This window comes from Pollicipes pollicipes, unplaced genomic scaffold, assembly GCF_011947565.3.
Source record: "Pollicipes pollicipes isolate AB1234 unplaced genomic scaffold, Ppol_2.1 Scaffold_4002;HRSCAF=4701_pilon_pilon_pilon, whole genome shotgun sequence".
Lineage (NCBI taxonomy): Eukaryota > Metazoa > Arthropoda > Thecostraca > Pollicipedomorpha > Pollicipedidae > Pollicipes > Pollicipes pollicipes.
In genome coordinates this window covers 23,300,128-23,319,612 of record NW_023596420.1, presented here as the reverse complement: position 1 = coordinate 23,319,612, position 19,485 = coordinate 23,300,128, and the positions used below count along the sequence as shown (strand labels likewise).

The following is a 19,485-nucleotide window of genomic DNA, read 5'->3' as shown; positions in this document are numbered from 1 at the left end:
TTGGATAGGCCACTGCCCCCCCCCCCTCCCCCCAATTTCCAGTCTGGCCACCACAACGACGAGTCCGGTCCCCCAACTTTCTAGAGCCCAAGTACATAAATGACATGACAAATAGACGTTCGAAATTATATCAAATTTAAGAAAGGTTTTACTCATTGTTTCACAGGCAGACGGATTAAAGAAAATGAAAATTGCAGCATTATGACCAGATCAGTACACCTGACTGACTTAGTTACACTTTTAAAGCTCTGCGGTTATGCCATGTTTACTTGACTTTTTCCGTTTTTTTCTGCGTGCTGCGTGTTTTTAACTACGCCATGGTTTCGGCGAACGCAATTTCTAGGGAATCCTTCAATCTGATCCAACAACGGAGTGTTAGACGAAGCCACACATCTGTGAGATGCGTTCTTAGGCAACACAACAGTTAAATGAGCAAATAACACTGACCTAAGGTCAGGTATGAAGGTCATACCAATGTCAAAACCAACCTATTCTGTTACTCTTGGGCTTGCTGTATGGAATAATTTCTGGGGCTTCTTTCGAACATTTTTGATGGCAGAAACCGCATTATACATCTTCCATGGGCTTCTTAGAGGTCAGGATAGGCCATTGACCTGAAATGACCCAGGTCAGCATTTTGTTTAGGAATATACCACCTAGCGTAATCTTTGTGGCTTAGTCAAATGCAAAACTCAAAACAACCTTGTATGATTTTGGTCACCTTGACCTTCAAAACGTTAAACAAGGTCACTGACCTTCAATGAGCATGTGATCTTTTGCTTAGAAACGGCTATCTTGGTTCTGGGGGGCATTTTGGAGACCGACCTGAAACTTGACCTTGTCTGACCTTTTTTGACCCAAAGACCATGACCTAGGAACCTGAAACTTTGACCTAAGTGAATTTACGCACAGGTCAACACACTCTGCAAACTCGGTGTCTCTAGCTTTCTTAGTTGGCGAGGTCTCAGAAGGGTCAAATTGATCCCTCCCCCACCCGAACGAAGGGTATCTAGCCGGCCACCCGGGCGCGTGTTAAAGCGTCGATGAGAGCCCCTGTGTCGATCAGGGTCAACTTCCCGGGTCAGAGGGCTTTCTGCATCAGGGATTTTTGGGCTATGTGGAGTTATCGAGTGGGATCTCACGTGATTTACACAGGAGGGCCGCTTTTAGTAAATGTACTCATGAATCGATATGCATGCTTTCTTGAATAAAGCACGAAATAAATCACCAACTTCACGGACATCCATGTTTCCCGTATAGCGGAGGTTTGCCCACATTCAGCCCACATTCAGCCCAGCCCATTATGCAGCACAAATGTAGAGTTCCCTTTACCGGCCAATGTCCCCATACAGACGCTGAAGTCATGCACAGGCGTACTAGTACGTGAGGGCCCTCTTTAATCCAACGAAGACGGTGTACAGGGAATCTTCCTATTTTTCTAGGGTAAGTCAAACACGATCGAAGAAAGCGTGTTTATGGGGCGGCCCCTGCGGTTTTCTTCAAAATTGTCTCATCGAACCATAGACCGATGCTCATCAATCTGGCTGAAGAAACCCAATAGGTCATTAATATCTGACGGGCCAAAATCCTTAAGAACAAAAAGACAATGACATTGTTCACTTCCTTACCAACAAATATAAGTCGAGATACATATCATGTGAAAATATTTGTCAACCCAAATTCAGAAGCGGAAGTACAAATTACCTATCTTATTCAGGCTTATCGTTCAAACAATTGCCTATCTTGTCTCCGGCACGTTCTCTCCGACACGTTCTCCAGCAAACAAACACACAGCAAAGGCAAACGCCGGATCCTAGACGCCCTCCAGAGCCCCCTGAGTGACTGAATCCCCTCTCTCCGGACGACGAGATCGTCCAAGAAGACGTTACCCATCAGCACCATAGTTTCGTCAAGCGCAGTGACCCAGCTGGGTCCAGATGGATCCCGAGTGTCTCCCATCATACATCACTCTGACTCGCGTCCGCGAGGCCGCACGTGCCGACGCCAAGTACACGACCCTGTGCGAGACCGTGCTGAGCGGCTTCCCCCGATCGCCGGTCAGATCTGCTTGCCTTACTGTGGCCATGCTGGTGCCGTGCGGGGTCCGCACTGGGGCGAACGCGATCACCTCACTGTTGACGACGGCATCCTGGTGTGCGGCAACCCGTCTGGACATGGGGTCGTGCTGGGGCCGTACTTGGGGCGAGCGGCCATCACCTCACTGTTGACGACGGCATCCTGGTGTGCGGCACCCGTCTGGACATGGGGTCGTGCTGGGGCCGTACTGGGGCGAAGCGCCATCACCTCACTGTTGGCGAAGGCATCTTGGTGTGCGGCACCCGTCTGAACATCCCTCACAGCCTCCCGAATCCGTCTCCACGGACCTCTTCAGCCATGCAGGCCAGACGGTTGCGCGTCGACCGACTATCCGAGCGGCACGCTGTCGTACACTGCAGACGTGATGCCAACCAGCCCTGACTCTGGTCCGCCATCTGCGACAGTGTCCACAGCGTCACGCATCCCCTGCGTGCTCTGGAGCGATGGCGGACCGCAACACACTGTCCAACACGCCAGAGACTTCCTGCAACGTTTTGGTATTACGCGTCGCTTGCTCGCCCCTCGTACCCCCGTCGAACAGCCACGCCGAGGTAGCCGTCGAATTGATCAAGAGGCTAGTGGAGCCTCTGTGGAGTGACTGCGTTGGATGACCTGGACTGTGACGCGCTCGCCCGCGGATTGCTCGAGATCCACAGCGCGCCGCGGGCCGACCACCGGCCACCAGCCGATGTTCTGCATGGCCATCTTTTACGCTCGGCGGTTCCCAGCAGGGTACATTCGCACCTGAATGGCAGCGTGTCGCCGATGGCTGTGATGCCAGCGTCGCCTCACAGCGCGAGGCCGCCCGTGTCCGCTGTGATCGAACGGTCGGCCCGTCCCGTCCGCGTGCTGGGGCTCATGTGTCCCTTCAGGATCCGTCGGCTGGGTTAACGCACCGACGAAGCACGGTCGTGGGTGTAGGTCACTCGCGTGACCTTCTCGCGGAGCTCACCATTGGCCGCACCCATCGGCGCAACCGCCGCTCCCTGCGCTCGTTCCCTACGTTGATGTCTGTGTGCGCCATACCGACCGCGCAGCCGCGGCGGCCGTCCACGTCAACCCCTCACCCCGCTCTTCCGCGGCCGTCACGCCGGGCCGAGTTTGCAGATGAGCTGACAGATAATCATTCCCAATCCCCGCCTCGCCGCCGCGTTCCCAGCCCTCCGCCACAGCGAGAGGCGCTCGTACCTTCTCGACCGCACCACCCGTCTCCAGCTCGACCCCAGTCTCCCGTTTTACGCATCGCGTGTGTTCACCGACCTCATGTGTGCGTCCGTATTGTTCGCCGCCTATGCCTTCTTGCGTGACGCCCGTGACGTTCGTCCGGGCCGACACCTCCGTCTCTCGTCTCATGTCCTCGGCTCGGGGGAAGTGGGCCGGTGTGAAACGTGTGTATGCATAGCGAGTGTGAGGCAGCCGTACGTGGGCATAACTTGGCTTGGCCGGCACGGGGGATGTGGTATCGTGACATAACGCTCTGTGATATCGTCCACCTCAGATCATGGCGCCGGGGGTCAGGATAGTTAACGCCGGTCTTGCATGAGGCCAGCGCAGAATAAGCCAGCTTGCGATCCGAGACGCTAAGACACCCAAAGGCGGCCACATGCGTCTGGCAGTCACGTGCGGGACATCGAGGAATACAGAAGCCATTCTGTACGGATTGTATTGTTCCTTAATCGAAAAATCAACCATATATTATCAATTTTCACTACCTCGGTGTAAATTATTCACGGGATCTCAAGAAACAGCACCAGCCTACGCATCAGCAGTTCTCTAACAATTTAAAATACTAGTCTACACCAGGGAGGCCAGTTTTTTAGGTTACATTGCCACATTACGGCATTAACCCCAGGGACCAATTACATTCATGATAGGTAAGATGTTTGTTACTCGAAAGTTAAAATGGTAGCAGGAGACCTAAGACATGCTTTTTCGATCGTGTATAACCTTTCCACGAGACAAGATATGCAATTTATGTTTGTGCTTATGTAACTGGGCTGACGAATGCTCTCACATCATGTGCGAAAGGGCATATATTTTTCAGCGACCAAATAAAAATCTCGTTATTAATTTTTCTTAACGGGCTATGAACACTTAGATATCAATGTCCGGTAGGGTTCCTCCAGCCAAGTTGATGAGCACCGGTATATATTTCGGTAAGGCACTTTTGAAAAAAAACCGTAGGACCGCCCCATAAACATGTCTTCTTTGGTCGTGTACGTGGCTTTCCCCCTAGACAAAATAGGCAGATTTTCTATGCACCGTTTTGGTTAGACCAAAGATGTTTCTCAAGGTCTGGTTTGTCGGTGCGGGATATCGGCGCCTGAAGGGAGTTATTGGCCTGCAAAGGGAATTATCTACTTTTGTGCTGCCAAATTCGGGTTGGGCTGAATCTGGGCTGAATGTGGGCTAACTTCAGTTACATTACGACAATGCGCACCACAACACGGGTCAGAGTACATTGCGGGTAATCCCGTGCGGCGGAGGAGCGACGCGCCCCAGTCGCGAGACGGGAGGCGGTGGTAAGGGCGACCGAGGCCTTAGAGGAGAAGGGCGACGGCAGGGGGTGGGGGCATCGCGTAGGTTGCGTTTAAGCCTCGTGCGCGTACTGTTGGCGTGAGACAGAAGGGTTGTGAGTGGACGCGCGCCCGTGTTGTATTCTTGTTCATGTTCCTGTCCCGGCTGTGGTCCAAGGTGAGAAGTCTCATTGGGAGGAAAGGTGCGCCTTGAATATGCTAAGTTTCCTGCAACGTTGCTCGTGATTTATCGCTTGAATGTTGCATCAGCTTCTGGCTTCTACCTAAATTGTCATACTAAGAAGACGGTCCAGTTCATTGGTCAAATTTGCTGGATTAGCTGTGAAAGGGTGTGATTGATGTCTTGTCTAGGCGTCATTCGTATAAGGATGGCAAGACAACGCAACTCTGCTATCTGTTATTTGTCCACACAACATCAATGCCAACTGCGGTTGGTTTTTACAAAATTTCATGGGGGCAGTGGTAGGGGCATCACTCTCTGTACTCATGGGGGCCTGGTTTCCCCCAACCCAATCCTGACTTCAGATTCCCCCAATAATACTCTTGAGCCCCCCTAACACATATGGGAAAAGAAAGGATACTGGGTCAATTGCATTTTTTAAATGTTAATTATTTGCATACTAGGTTCTTACATACATTACTAGGAGCATCATGTTCATTTTATACCAAATATTATTCTGTAGGTATGTAATGCTTTTGTCATGCTAACTCCTTCATATACCAGGCTAGGCTGCAAATGTTTGAGAAGGTTTTCACATGATTGCACCTGGATTTGTATAAAGAGCATTGGACTGCAATAGGAAGGAACTTGTTGGAAAACAGGGTAGCCCAGGCAAGAGTTATCCCATGGTTCTCCCCCCCCCCCCCCCCAATGGCATTGAATACATCCATTGTACATTTGTGGCTATGTTGGCTATTTGACAAGCAGTTCAGCATACAGCACAAGCAGTGACAACAGTAATCATAAGTGATGCCTACTAAGATTTATGATCACATTTTTTCTGTCAATTACACTCAATTCATATTGATTGATATTGATATTGAAACAGGTATCATATATGATTAAATAAGCTCATAAGTCTTGGTATTTATTGAACTGGAAAACACTGCTCTAGAGAACAAAAATATCTCCATTGAGCAATTATGTTCATCAATATGTAATTGTATAATGGTGTCATGGAATGTTAACATGGTATCACTCACTTGCACTACACTGATGGCTGCACTAGATCTCAGCTGAACCTGATGGTGCAAAGTGTGTATTGTGGCCCTTTTTCTCTTTGTGTTCTTGCTTATTTGTCCATGAGTTTATGGTGCTTACTTGTATTCACATACTTGGTTATAGTGTTGCTCTAGAGTTGTTCAATTGCAAGTTTTATTTCCATCATAACTAAGAAACATTGTACCATCTTGTATTGTGTGGTACAGCACAAAGTTTGTGTTCAAACATTGCATAGCTTGCAGGACATAAGTCAAAAACCAACAACCTGCCCTTATATCTGGAAGTGGGGCCCAGTTATATTTGGTCATCATGCCCATGAATGCTAGATATAAACAGCTCAACAATCTATTTATCTTGATCATACATTTTACATGCCCAGTGGAATGGCACAATATTAGTGATATATTGGTGTCATGGATACCTGGGTAACCATGGAATATTCTGTACAATAGTCTGAGCATCTATGCCAGGGGACTGCAAACTTCACAAAATGAGCTTCAAGACCTTCAATTTGCATTTCAGTTCAAAGCCCTGTACAGATGTGGAACACACTTATGAACCATTTTGTCAGATCTCTGCCTCAGTTTGCACATTGGATGTTGTAAAGTGGTCTAACCTTTTTGTAATGTGCTCATGTGGCATTGTTTTATTCTTAATCATGTTTTCATGTGTATGAACTCCTTTGATTTGTATTGGTCTACTTCTGTCTCTCTACTGAACTAACATGCATTTTTCATTGCTGTGTGTGGATTTCACAATTTGTCAGCAGGGGTGCCACTAGTGTGGTGGTTCACATGTCTGTGCTAACCACTGCACATCTGGGAAACTGGAGGTACAGGATTTGACTCCCCATGGTGCCCACCCCTCCTGCCAGAGTGAGAGGCAGGCAATGCCATATGGCTGCAGCAGCTGGCTGCATTGTCAAGCCCCAATAACAACAACAGGTCAGCAGCTACCTATGTGGTAGGCAGCTTCTCTCCATCAGTTGACTTGACACCATTGTAGTCCTGAGTCTTGAACCCATTGACTTTTTCAGAAAATCTGACTATGTTGTGTTTTGGCCATATCAAATGGCACCAAAACAGCAAAGTTGATGTGGAATATTTTGGCTGTGATTACATTCATGCTTTTAAGATAGTTAAATGCTGAGTTGGGAGTGGTGACTTTGAATGTATTGTGAGTAGCATTTTGTGATTTACATGTCATAGCCAATATAACCCCATTTTTTGAATTTTTAAACTCATTGGTTCCACAGGCTATGTATGCACTTTGACACTTCAAGTTTGACTCTTCATACCACGTACCCTGTTTTGTCACGAACAGGTCATTTATCCTTCCCCAAGATCCCCGAGGTGCGAAATAATGCACACGAGTCTTATTTTTCCTGCCACGTCTTCAAACGTTTTTTGGTGGTCTTTATATCAACACGACTGGCGGCTTAAGACCGTTTCACATTTGTGTTGGGTGCTGAACTGATACAGTTATCTCGGAGACGGTCCACCTTTCCCCGAGAGCTGCAGCCGCCCATTTCCCGAGCTGCACATCCACGAACAACCCAATCCTTTCCAATACCAATGAGTACGCGCGACGACAAGGCCGAAATGACGTTGTCGTGATGTGTTTAATGACGATTTAATTTAATTTAATTTAATTTAATTATTTACGATTTAATTTAATTTAATGTTTAATCACGGCAACGTCATTTCAGCCTTGTCGTCGCGCGCACAGTATCCACCGCGCGTATCAATTTTGTGCTCAGCGGCCCCACCTGCCGCACGAATTCCTGTTGTTCCTTCATAGTATAAGAAACTGGGCGTGCATGTTAAACGGCATGGAAATCAGCCTTGTAATCGACAAACTTGGGAAAAGCGCCATAACCGAGCATGTGAATACAAGTGAACGTCTTAAACTGATCGATGAATATGCAAGAACACCACGAGAAATTCCAAAACATGAACAAATAGCGAAATTTGACTCCGCAAACACTCCCAGCACAGCCAACGCCATCTCTCGGCGAGTTTGAAGTAATACAAGGCTCTAGGTTGGCAATTTCGCACAGCTTATTTGGTAGCACCACAATGTCATCCAAGCGACGTATTGAGGAGAATATGTACTCCTTAGAGAAATTTTATCTAGCGCTGGCTATTCCGCTTAAACGTATACCAATAGCTATAGGTGAGCTTATTTTATCACATCTGATGCCTGTTTCAATGTTTTCAAATGTGTAACATTCCCTTCAAGGGGAGCGTTCCACATTTATTTTGAACTTAAATAGTTAAACTAGTTCTGAACTAAAATAGCTTAAGACCTTTCGGTGCTGTTCGCAATCCTCTCCGTCTTAAGACCTAAGCCCGTCTAGCTTTTGAGCTGCACGCCGGCGAAAATGGGGAAAGGCACATCGGGAAGAGTATTTTAAAGTCATGTTGGCATTCATGATGTCACAATAACGTCATTTAAATCCTGTCATTCTATAAACCACGCTTAGATCTAGTCGAAGAAAATATGATTATCGAGGCGTTCACATCTGGTGTTCGTGATAGCGATTTCCAGATATAACGGCTGTCAATTAAACCCTCAATCAGTGTTGTGCTAGGTACGATGACGTAATCAAACCATGACGCATTGTGGGGCATATTTACTTAAGGGCATGTCTCACATTTGAAGATTTTGTGATGAGCATCACATATTATGGGTAAAGCTTCCTTGTAACTATTGGTAAGCTTTCAAAGTTCAAAAATGACCCTAGGTAGCAAAATTTCCAAATTGTTTTTTTTTAAAGTGCGTCCCATTGTGTCATTGTTTGATGGCGTCATGGAATGGTTTTTGACGACAGCAATACCTGGCAGCATCTGGCAGCCAGACCTAAAGAATGCCTCGAAACTCACGAAAGCTGACGCCAACCTGCCATTCCCGTCGCGGGCGCTGTGTTGGTTGGCAGGTTGGTGAATGGCTTGTTTGTGGATGTTTTGTCTTGGTGCTGGTCGTAGCGGAAGCTTGGTGGGCTGTTTGACACACGCAACGTAGCGATCGCCAGCTTTTATGGCAATTATTAATACCAAAGCACGATATGCTCTGAGGACTCACATGGCGTCATAAATCTCTTACCGAAACCTGCCAAGTACTGCTAAGGATGTCAATATTGTATTGTCGACTTACCCTCGCCTGCAGTGCTCTAGTCCTGACATTGATATCATGTGATGTGCGCAGTGGTTACTTTCTTCATTGTTTGTGACTGGAAATGTAGTTGCATTCAAAAATTAATAACTATATAGCATTGCTATGAATTGATTACCAAAGCGTTGTAATTTCTATGGTATAGATGGTATTGTTGAGCTACCAGAATGTTTTTTATTGTGCAAGATTATGTATGCAGTTGCTGGGTAAGCCTGATATAACCATTGTGGTGGAACAGCATTCTCGCTGGTGATAGCCCTTTGGCGTTGTTAAATTAGTTGTTACGCCATTCATAAATTATAAGCTGTTATCTCATAGGCGTGGTAGTCTTTTGGCGTTGTTAAATCAGTTGTTATATCATTCTTAAATTAAAAGCCGTTATCTCCTTGGCTTGACGTAGAAAGGTCAACCAATGTGGTACATTATGTAATGGCACGGGGCGACAGCGTGCACTATTTCCGTGGCGCACATCATGACACTACCTCGGTGCTGTACTGTGGCATGACATAACGAACAGTGATGCTGTTTTTGTACTGCAATCCCTGCTGCTGTCATAATAGATTCAATCATGTGAAGATGGGTCAGGCATGCATTCGTGTATTAACTCCGCATCTGACATATGGCTGACTAAAAACACGTAATGCAAGATGCAAATCACTTTCAGCAAAGCACACAGCCAATGAGTGATGTCACTTGCTCAGCCTGTTTTGGAATCCACAAAACATATTTGACATAGATGCAAACACGTCTTCTGCTTCCACAGCCATGCAGCATGCTCGGCCATCAGACTGCCTGACTAAAAAATATTGTTCACACTGGTGATAACACACGCATCACAAGGAAAGATTACATATGGTGGAATGACACTGCAAACCTGCTGACCTTGCACAACGCTGGAGACATGGCAAGTGCACGTAGTTATGGCTGGATGTACGATATGCAAGGAAGTGATGAAGCTGCTGGTGCACACAGGGCTCATGATAAAAAATATTAAGTGCTATCCAAGAAACCAACAGCAATACTTATGCATCTTTCTCAGCACCCAGCTTCTCACACAAGTGGCAGTGACTGCACTGACTATGACAGTGATGACTCATAAGCAATGCTTGCCTGCATACCAAATTTGTTGAGACAGTCATATGTGCATCTATACTAATACAACACTATATTTTCAGAATTCTTAAGTGAAAGACAGTTTTGCAAGGCCGTATCATGCGAACTTATACCAAGCATGCACATTAATGAGCTGCGCTGACCCGTCCCTACTGCCTAAGTGAATTGCCAATGTGATGGTGTTCAACGGATTAATTACATACTGTTATACCTCAATGGGTTCAAAATGCTGGCATGATAATAATGAAGTGGCAAATTGCCTTTGAACGCCCCAGCAGCATGGGTGCTAGTATTCTTTCGGTTTGCCGACGTCACTACCTTTTCCTGTTCAAACACAAACCTAAAGATAGAGGCAGGTATCAATATATAACTTTTTATTGGGCGTTATTAGATTTAAAGAATGCGAAAACAGTGTCCTCTTCCAGAAGCACAAACCTCGCACGCACACTGCCAATTACATAAAGATCAATACGAGCCACTGGCACGCTCCACCAGTGATCACACCCACTTCAAGCGCCTGATTCACACTGTAATGTGAAATAAATGTGATCCCACACTCGCACAACCCGAGGGAATATCAAATTGCAGGTTTTCTTGCAATTTCCGCGCAGGTTTTCGGTTATAACACCGCATTTCATCGTGAGCTCCCTTAAAAGGAAAGTTCCGAGGGTGGGTTCATAACAATACAACTCAAGAGGTTGCATTTTAAGCACACCATTTTTTGCCTGCCAGCAAACCTCTGTGCTGGCCAGGCGCCATCAGGTCTCTGTCAGCCCTGCGCCCTGTGAGCAATGCTACGAAAATTGGGCATTTGTGTGAAAGATTGAAGTATGATTTTGTGCTACCAGAATGTTTGACCCTTGGCCGCCTCCGCAACCACAGTTCGTGGGCTGCTTATCCGCTGCCTTTGGGGCCCGATCAGAAATTCCGCCCTGCGCACCCGATTGCGGAGCCCGGGGCGTTTCGATACTGGTTTGACCGCAATCTGACTCTGTCTTGAGGCGATTTTGAGCGAGGGTAAGAACAACAGGCAGTGAACCCCAGCCAGAGTCGTGGACTGCGGTGACATGGACGAGCATTGATGTCTTGACGCAAGTGACTGAATATTGCACCACCATCAGTGCATGATTACTGTTGTGGGTGCATGCGTGTATGACTGCATTGTGGGAATATTGGCATGGTATTCGGGTTTGGGCTCTTTCAGTAGGTTGGGGACAAGTTGTGATTTTCGTTTGCACCCACGAAATGGTTTGTTAATCCAATATGTTACATAGCAATGCGGCTTATTCCCTTTCCTTTGTAACAGGACGCGAAGGTTCTTCATGACCCCGGCCCTGCTCCATTACAACAGATAGCCCTCAATCAGTTACCACATACTTCCTGGATTGGTTTTGGTGGCTAGGACTTTCACTTGTTTCTGTTTCAGGTGCGTCTTGCCCGATGATGGCTGATGGTGCTGACTTTAAGGTTGATGAGGTGTTCTACCTCACCGACGTTGTCTCTGAAGAGGGCGGTTGGCTGCTGGTCGACTCAGCGCCGGAATCTGCGCCAGTCACGTCAGATGCCGTTTCCTTTGAATCGACATTGACGAGAGAAGACATGTGTCACAATGCCATTGATGTGGATGATCTGCCTGACATTGAAAAAGATCTCCTACCAGAAGACGTGGTCCGTCTCCTATTTTTGGCTGTGGATGATCTGCCTGCCATCGTGTTGCAAAAATGTGTCGTCAGGATGAACCGCGAAACTGGTGGCAAGGCAATGGTTGACACATTTTCAAATTGGGCCAGGAGTTCGGTTAGCAATGTATGGAAGTGCATGTTTTTGGAGGCTCTGGCTGTGATTGGCCGTCTGGACGTGCTCGAAACCCTTGGCCTGGAGAAAGAGCAGATGAGAAAACTGCAAAAGCCAGTCTATCTCTCATCACTGAAGGTATGCTGCTACCATGCTGACCAACACATTACTTACAATTTGCACCCTCCATTCATGCGACCGACGACCATGGCGCTTGTCTCAAAACTAAGGTATGAATACCTTTCCAATCGTCACATGTTTATTTACGATCACCGCAATGTGTCGCTACTGGCCGATGACGGAAGACGTGATCCGATTCGTAATAAGTCATGTGCTGCTCCAATTTTCAGGACAGGCAAGCGGTTTTGACACGAGTGTGTTCCAGGTTGCTTTGAATACCGTCTGCTGCCATCTTCTGCAGGAAGATGTCAAACGGTTGGTGGAATACATTTCTCGTTCATATCTTCCGGGCCGGCAGTCGCCTATCTTTCCGGACGGCTGCACCATCAAGCAGCTGTTGGAGCTGTACATCCTGTACTGGATGCAGGAACGGGTCATCGATCTTACTGACCTGTCTGTTCTGGCGGAGGGACTAGTGCACCTCAGTCGGCACGATCTGAAAGATGTGCTGTCTAGGGAGACTGCGGAGTCAGCGATCACAAGCACCGCCCCTAGCAGTGGCAACCACAGCAAAGTGGTGGACTTGTCCTCGATTGGTGATGCGCTGCCTCCCAAGATATATGCCAACTCCAAAGGAGTGTGTGTGATCTTCAATCAGGAGCGGTTTGCATGCCAAGACAAGGAATGCGTCCTGGGACGAACGGACAATCATGGAATGCGTCTGGGCTCCAGTATTGATGCGGAAAACTTGGAAAAGACATTTCAAGAGTTCGGGTGCCGGACAAAGATATTCAACAACTTGAAAGAGACTGAAATTAGGACATGCCTGGAAAGGTTGTCATGCGCCAACGACCTGAAAAACTTCGACTACCTGGTGACGTGCTTTCTGTCTCATGGAGGCACGAGCCGTGAAGGAGAGCACTTCATCTACAGCTCCGACTGCAAGACTCAACTTCTGGACGATCTGGTCAGCTGTTTCGGCGCCGACCTGTGCGGAGCTCTGGCCGGCAAGCTGAAGATTGTGGTGACGCAGGCCTGTCAAGGTATCAAAGCGCTACCTGTGGTGAGTTCGGACGGGCCAGAAGATGTGCCTATGTCGTCATACATCCCCACGCCTGCGCCAGCATCCCGCACCACACCGCTGTCAGATTTCCTCTTCTGCCAGGCGACCACCCCCGGGTTCAAGGCATACCGTGACACACACCGAGGCTCCTTCTACATTATCCGACTGTGCCAGGTGCTGAGAGCGCGCGGCCACCTTGAGGAGATCACCTGCTGCATCAAAGACGTGCACAATGTCCTCACGAATAATCCCATCCAGCTGGGGAATGGTAGAAATCAGCCTTTGCTAAGCCTGCAGCCGCAGATGATTGACCGCACCACGGGTCGCTTTACTTTCAAGAAGAGAGAGCCGTCGTGCCAGTCCAGGTAATGCCGCGTGTAGGTCTGACACAGAGGAACGGCACAGCGGTGGTTCTAGATCCGCCGCCTTGTCTTGACGGCATGGGATTGCGGCCTGATCCGCCGTGGTATTGAGAAAGGCATTTTGTGACCATGGGTCACGCTGTTGGAAAGTTTAGTTCTCGCGACGCGCGACACGTTCTCCGCGCGACATTGCTCACCTTTGAATAGCCTTTGATTAGAGCATACGAGTGATGTGTGAACTGCTGATTCGATCAAGCAGTTACGGCTTAGGCTTATTGGCATTGGTTTGCTGCATACCGCCGCGACGTCTGTGCGCGTGTTTCCGTTGTCGTTTAGCCTTGTGGAAAGGTGTTGCGGGCGCAAATCGCCGGCCGGTCAGTCGCTGCTTTATTCGTGGCCGACAAGCTGCCCGGTTTCTCGCGTGAGTACTGCTCCCTAACAGAACCGGTACTTTGCGAGACGCGCCGAATATATTCGGAGGTCTCTTGCACAGTCTCCGGTAGCATGAGATACAGCCTGTCTGCGCTTCGTGTTACGTGGCAGGTGACAGGGTGCCCATGCATAATCATCATAATTTGTGCGCCAGTGTTTTCTATTCATCGGATGTCATTGAATGTGACTTTTTATGCTACTTACTGCATTTAACACAACGTGCGGGCAGGAGTCCGATCATCGAGGTGCTTCCAATTATACTGGTGTAACTGAGGAATAACGAAGTGTTTCAAATAAAAAAGAAGACGAAGATATACGAGGGGCTTATGAATATAATAATTATAAGTACTCTTAGACATTTACTGAACCCCAGACTGTATAAGTGAAAACGAGGCTAGAGCCACGGTTTCGAAGTTTGCGAGGCGAACGCCGTGCGAAACTACCAGACAGTTGCGCGGAATCCTTCACCAATATATTTATCCTGGCAGTGACCACGCGATGACAATATGATGACATGCGGTCTGGTCAAACGTCATGAATAGAAACGAAAAACGTGGATGAAAAAAAACGAGCAAAAATCTCTCAACTGCTGCCGCTCCGGTAGCGACTGCCCCGACAGCCGCTTCCCCGATTCACATGCCGGGGGTCCTGGTAAGAATGCGTATTCCCCAGGCCGGTTGCTGCCCGACCCCCGGGCAGTTACGTGGTTGTCAGCTCGGGGCTTATTCTAGCCGTCACGCATTAACGGGCGACCAGGAGTGCCCCTCCCACAATCCCGGCGGCACACTGAACCTTACGTTAACGCCAAAAATAATGGACGCAGATCGCGGCACTCCTGCTCAGAGGTGTAAGCAAAAGCGCAACTAAAAGAACGATGTTATAAAACATGTCATTTTTATTATCATGTTATACGCGTTACGTCATTAGCAGAAGTAAGCAAGAGAGGCAAAATAGTAGTCGTAGCCAAAGGCAGCATACGACTGGCTGCTAATGCCCGCCCGAGAAAGTAACACTCGCGCGATATTAGTGTAATAACATTCACGCAGGCTGGGAAGGGCAAACGTCTGCTCCGAGGGATGTATGTCCAAGGCTTCACCTTCGGTCACGCACCAGACCAAGCAAGCTTGATGCAGGTGGGCGATCGGAAGACAGAGCCGCCATTTACGGGATGAAAACGTACAGTCATAGTGGAGCTAGGCACACACGCAAACACTCGCGCAGGCGCACACGCGCATACACATACACAAACATACACACGCACAGACAGCCGCATGGTCTGTCAAATGCATCACCAAGAATTGTACCTGTCAAGAAGATGTTTTTCTGTGGGTCTCTTTATGCAGCTTTTTGTGTCCTCAATAGCCTCTGTTATGGGTAGTTCAGGTGATACAAGGGAGTTCCAGAGACGAAGGCCGATCCACGTCGCCACACGACAACGATAGACTTTTTCGGTGAATTTTTCATCAGACTCCTTTTTCTCGTGGTTACTCATGTGGTATCTGCTACGGTAAATAGGGCGTCCATCGCGGGGTGAGGGTGCAAAGCAAGTTTTTCATGCATTAAATAAATTAACTGCTGCTTTGCAATGCCCTAGTTTTAAATAACTTCAAGGCTCTCAGAAAAGTCAACAACAAAAAATTAAATAAAAATGGGGGCCAAGTCAGATGCGTACGTAGCTCGGGCCACCGGGCGCGAAGCATCCCATCACGCACGTGCCTCCAGAACGACAGAGCAAGCAACACGTGAGATGACGAAACCGATACATAACACGACGGAACGTAGATATATGGATTTACTACTCCACGTAAGTATGTGTGCATAGGAGCGAGTGAGGTGTACCGGTGATGCCGTGTTACATGGGCACGGGATGACACAAGGCCAGCCATACTCTGTCAAGACATACCAGGTGAGTGCTCCCGGTCACATGCAAGTAGTCGGCGAGTACTGATAAAAAATACCACGCTGGGTAGGGCATCGTTCTGTCACAGAGGCTCCAGTTGCTTGCTGGATACTGACGGCACCTGGTGCAGGACGACACCGTATGATCCACATCCTTGTGGATGCCGTGCCAGTGGGCAGTTTGTCGAGCTCTCCCTTTCGTGCGATCGATGCCCCGGTGCCCGTCATGTAGCCAGATCACTGCCCTCCGCCGCAGGCTGTGCGGAATGACTAGACTTCGGCTGGCTTCACGGCAGACCTTCGGACAATGCAAACAATAGCAATTACTGCTAACGGCTTACGTCCACGAAACTTCTAACGCAAATACTTATCCGCGACATTGCTTCTACATGACATTACCTCTACGCAAGGAAATCTCTAACACAAAAATACCACGCGACATTGCTTTTAATGCAAGCGCTTCTCACGTATAAGCTCGTACGCGACAAAACCTCCCAACACGAAAACTTCTACGCGACAAAACTTCTTACATAAAACCTTCCACGTGACACCACGTTAAAAGCCACTTTTAATTCATAAGCTTCCACGGGACAAAACTTCTGTTACGAAAACTTCCACGCGAGAAAATTAAGAACACAAAACTGATACACGGCATTACTTCTAATACAATAATTTCTGACGGAAAAAACTTGTACGCGACGAAACCTCTGACGCAAGTGCCTTTTACGCAAATAACTTGAACGACCTGGTAGTGATGGTGCGGGGAGTCGGTCCGAATTCTGCACCTTAAGCCCTCTCACTGACAGAGCTTTTTCGCCATATCTGCAAGGTTTGGCTCCTTTTTCCGCACCGGCGTGCTCTGCTCCCTGCCACTACCAGGGACCTGTGACTGGTTGCTCCACCAGTAGGTTAGAGTCAGGAACTGGCTCCTGAGTCAGCTCGTTCATTGTCTCAGGGGCCAAGTGACGCTTCGATACCCTCACTAGCGTTCTGCGTCCCTGGACCTGTCCCAGTGTGGCCAATAGACCCGTTGGCTTGCGCAGCCGTGATCCGTACCCAATGGGACCGTTTTGTTTGGTGTCAGGGTCTCGTTTGTGTTTGTTTGTTTGTACACCATGTTTACATCCAATGTTTCATACGCCATGTAGTAGTAACGCTGATCCAAAAGTATGCATCAAAGCAGCCATACAGTCAGTTCGCAGACAGTCATGCGGGGGACATCCGGGCTAGGGCAGTGGCCACCGACGACCGACAGGAACGGGGCCCAGATGAGGAACATTTGACAGATGGGCCTTAGTATGTGGCTTGATTTTTTTAAAAGAGAATATCCAGTTTTATGGCTTTTGTCACACTATTTCTGGCAGTTTCAAGCTCCCGAATTTGTTTCCGCCCAAAATGCTGTGACAAGTCCTATCTCTTGAAAAGAAGTCAGCGAAATGAAGGCGCATTAAAAATCGGTCACACTGTGACCGATCGATCCACTTTCAAAAGCTCACCAGCCTACATCCAGGCCGTATTTTGGCATCTACACTGTGGAAACAGGTGCTTCCTCAATGACCCAAAATGCCTACCAGCTCGTGGAATTTCGCCTCCCCAGGGAAGACAATGTTAAAATGGAAGATAATCAAGGGAAGCTGGATAGCCTTGTTTGCCAAATGACAGATCAGTGGAATAGGCAAGATTGTGCACCAGTGAGAAACAGCCTCTAGATGCATATCTAGCAAAGCAGCCATGACATTTGAATAAAGAGCGATAACTACCTCCATCGCTTCCCCCCCCCCCCCCCGGTCATCGGGCTCGTTTTCCAGAAAAAGTTCCTAAAGTACAACCTGAGCTCGGCCGCTCCCCCACACTTTTGAAACGTTTCTACGCCTGTGGTGTGTGCGTATAATGGGGAACCAGAACATATGCGAAGGAAATTCAAGTTCTCCATACCTGTCTCCTTGTGGTGACTTTCACAACTCTGCCTCCCCCTGTTGAGAAATTGACACCCATGTTTATATATATACATATGTATATATATATATATATATATATATATATATATATATATATATATATATATATGTATATATTGTATATGTTCATTTATATATACAAGACATGCGATATGTATAAATATATCATCCATACACAAATATATATATATATATATATATATATATATATATATATATATATATATATATATATATATGTACAAATGGTCTAAAATTTCCAGATGTATTTTAATCAGCGGCTGGGTAGCCTTGATATCTACCCTTATATAGTACATATGTGTAGTAAATACGCTTCTCAACATGTCAACGTTTGATTGAGTCATGGACCTTTGCATGACGTTGCGGTGCTGTCAAACTAGCCGTGTAAAATTTCCACCCCAGCACTTACGTGTAGTACTTCAACTCGCCGAGAGATGGCAGTGGCGATGCTGGAAGCATAACTGGAAATGTATAACTGGAAGCTTAGCACACGAGCCGAACTAAAATCAAGTTGTGAAACATTGCAACAACAGCTTTGACCAAGTAGAGGAAGAATTTCTAGTTTCGAGTTGCTGTCACTGTTTACCTGCTCAGAGGACGATCCCAAAATTACGCTTATCAAATTTACGCCCACCATAATTTTCGAGCGGCTCGAATTGGTTTCGACACACAGTTTCTGAAATATGACTTTACGACGGGTGTTCTCACGCTTCCAACATCAGGTGTTATGATACATTAGTGGCTACGAACAATAGGCGCTGTGATAATCCCCCCCCCCTCCATTAGAGAGACCAATCAAACATTGGTCACCTGCCGAACGCCGGGGGCCCCCTGAACCGGACATTTGGCCCCGGTTAGGCGCGAGAGCCTTCATTGACGCCACAAGACGCCTTATCACCGCAGGTGGTCCAATAACTGACACAAAGACTCCAGTTCGGCTTCTAGGGCTCTTGGATGGAATTGGGTTTGAGGGCCCTCCGTTCCCTACTGAGGTCCCTGACTGATACAAAGCTTTTATATTGTCTAATTAGGGACCCGTGATAAGTTTTCGTATATCCATTCATTGTCAGAGGGACCCGACCAACGCAGGGACCCCTCTGGCATTCGGGGTCCCGTCCATGTCCCTGCTCGGCAAATGCTTCCCTGGGTGGCCCGGGTCCCCTTGCCGACACAGAACCTTGTTAGGCACTGTGGACACCTGACCGACACATGGACCTTCATTGCTCCAGAGGTTCTGACCAACGCAAGTCGCGGACTCTGGCCTTGTTCCTGCTTGGGAAATGGACCCCAGGCTTAGACCGACACGTAGCCTACTTTTCGACGCTGGTGGTCTCTGGCCGAAATAGAGGGGCTCAGTGTCCCAGGGGCTCTCAATCGGTTTAAGAGACTCTCTGACTAGTATTCGTGGACCCGCCCCTGCGGGGTCCTTCTTATAACCCACAGACGGTTGATTCGTGCCCTCCAATAGGACATTTCATCGTCGGTCCCGAGGGGCCCTTTGGGCCTCTATGCGATGCGCTCGAACACTGCTTAGACCGAATTTAAGTTCCTTGCTTGTTAGACAGTGTGATTCTCTGACCGACACAGGAGGTCCCACAGAGAGAGAGAGAGAGAGAGAGAGAGAGAGAGAGAGAGAGAGAGAGAGAGAGAGAGAGAGAGAGAGAGAGAGAGAGAGAGAGAGAGAGAGAGAGAG

General features: G+C 47.9%; 2 protein-coding genes across 3 annotated transcripts in view; one reads left to right on the top strand and one right to left on the bottom strand.

Annotated features, from left to right (window-relative positions):
* LOC119094256 (kanadaptin) overlaps positions 1-19,485 on the bottom strand; it is a 32,050-nt gene that overhangs the window by 6,746 nt on the left and 5,819 nt on the right. The window lies entirely within an intron of this gene.
* Positions 4,541-14,262, top strand: LOC119093108 (caspase-8). 2 transcript variants are annotated; one of them, XM_037216007.1, is made up of 3 exons: positions 4,541-4,619; positions 11,570-12,075; positions 12,323-14,262. In XM_037216007.1, the coding sequence occupies exons 2-3, from the start codon at positions 11,584-11,586 to the stop codon at positions 13,487-13,489; spliced, it is 1,659 nt and encodes a 552-aa protein (XP_037071902.1). In that variant the 5' UTR covers positions 4,541-4,619; positions 11,570-11,583; the 3' UTR covers positions 13,490-14,262. The 2 variants fall into 2 exon arrangements, with proteins under 2 accessions (XP_037071902.1, XP_037071901.1); XM_037216006.1 differs by lacking the exon at positions 4,541-4,619 and adding an exon at positions 4,626-4,791.

Bases quoted from the DNA above. Each gene is read 5' to 3' on its own strand.
- LOC119093108 (XM_037216007.1), top strand. From the start codon at position 11,584: ATGATGGCTGATGGTGCTGACTTTAAGGTTGATGAGGTGTTCTACCTC. The intron at 12,076-12,322 runs GTATGCTGCTAC...AGTGTGTTCCAG, and splicing joins TCTATCTCTCATCACTGAAG to GTTGCTTTGAATACCGTCTG.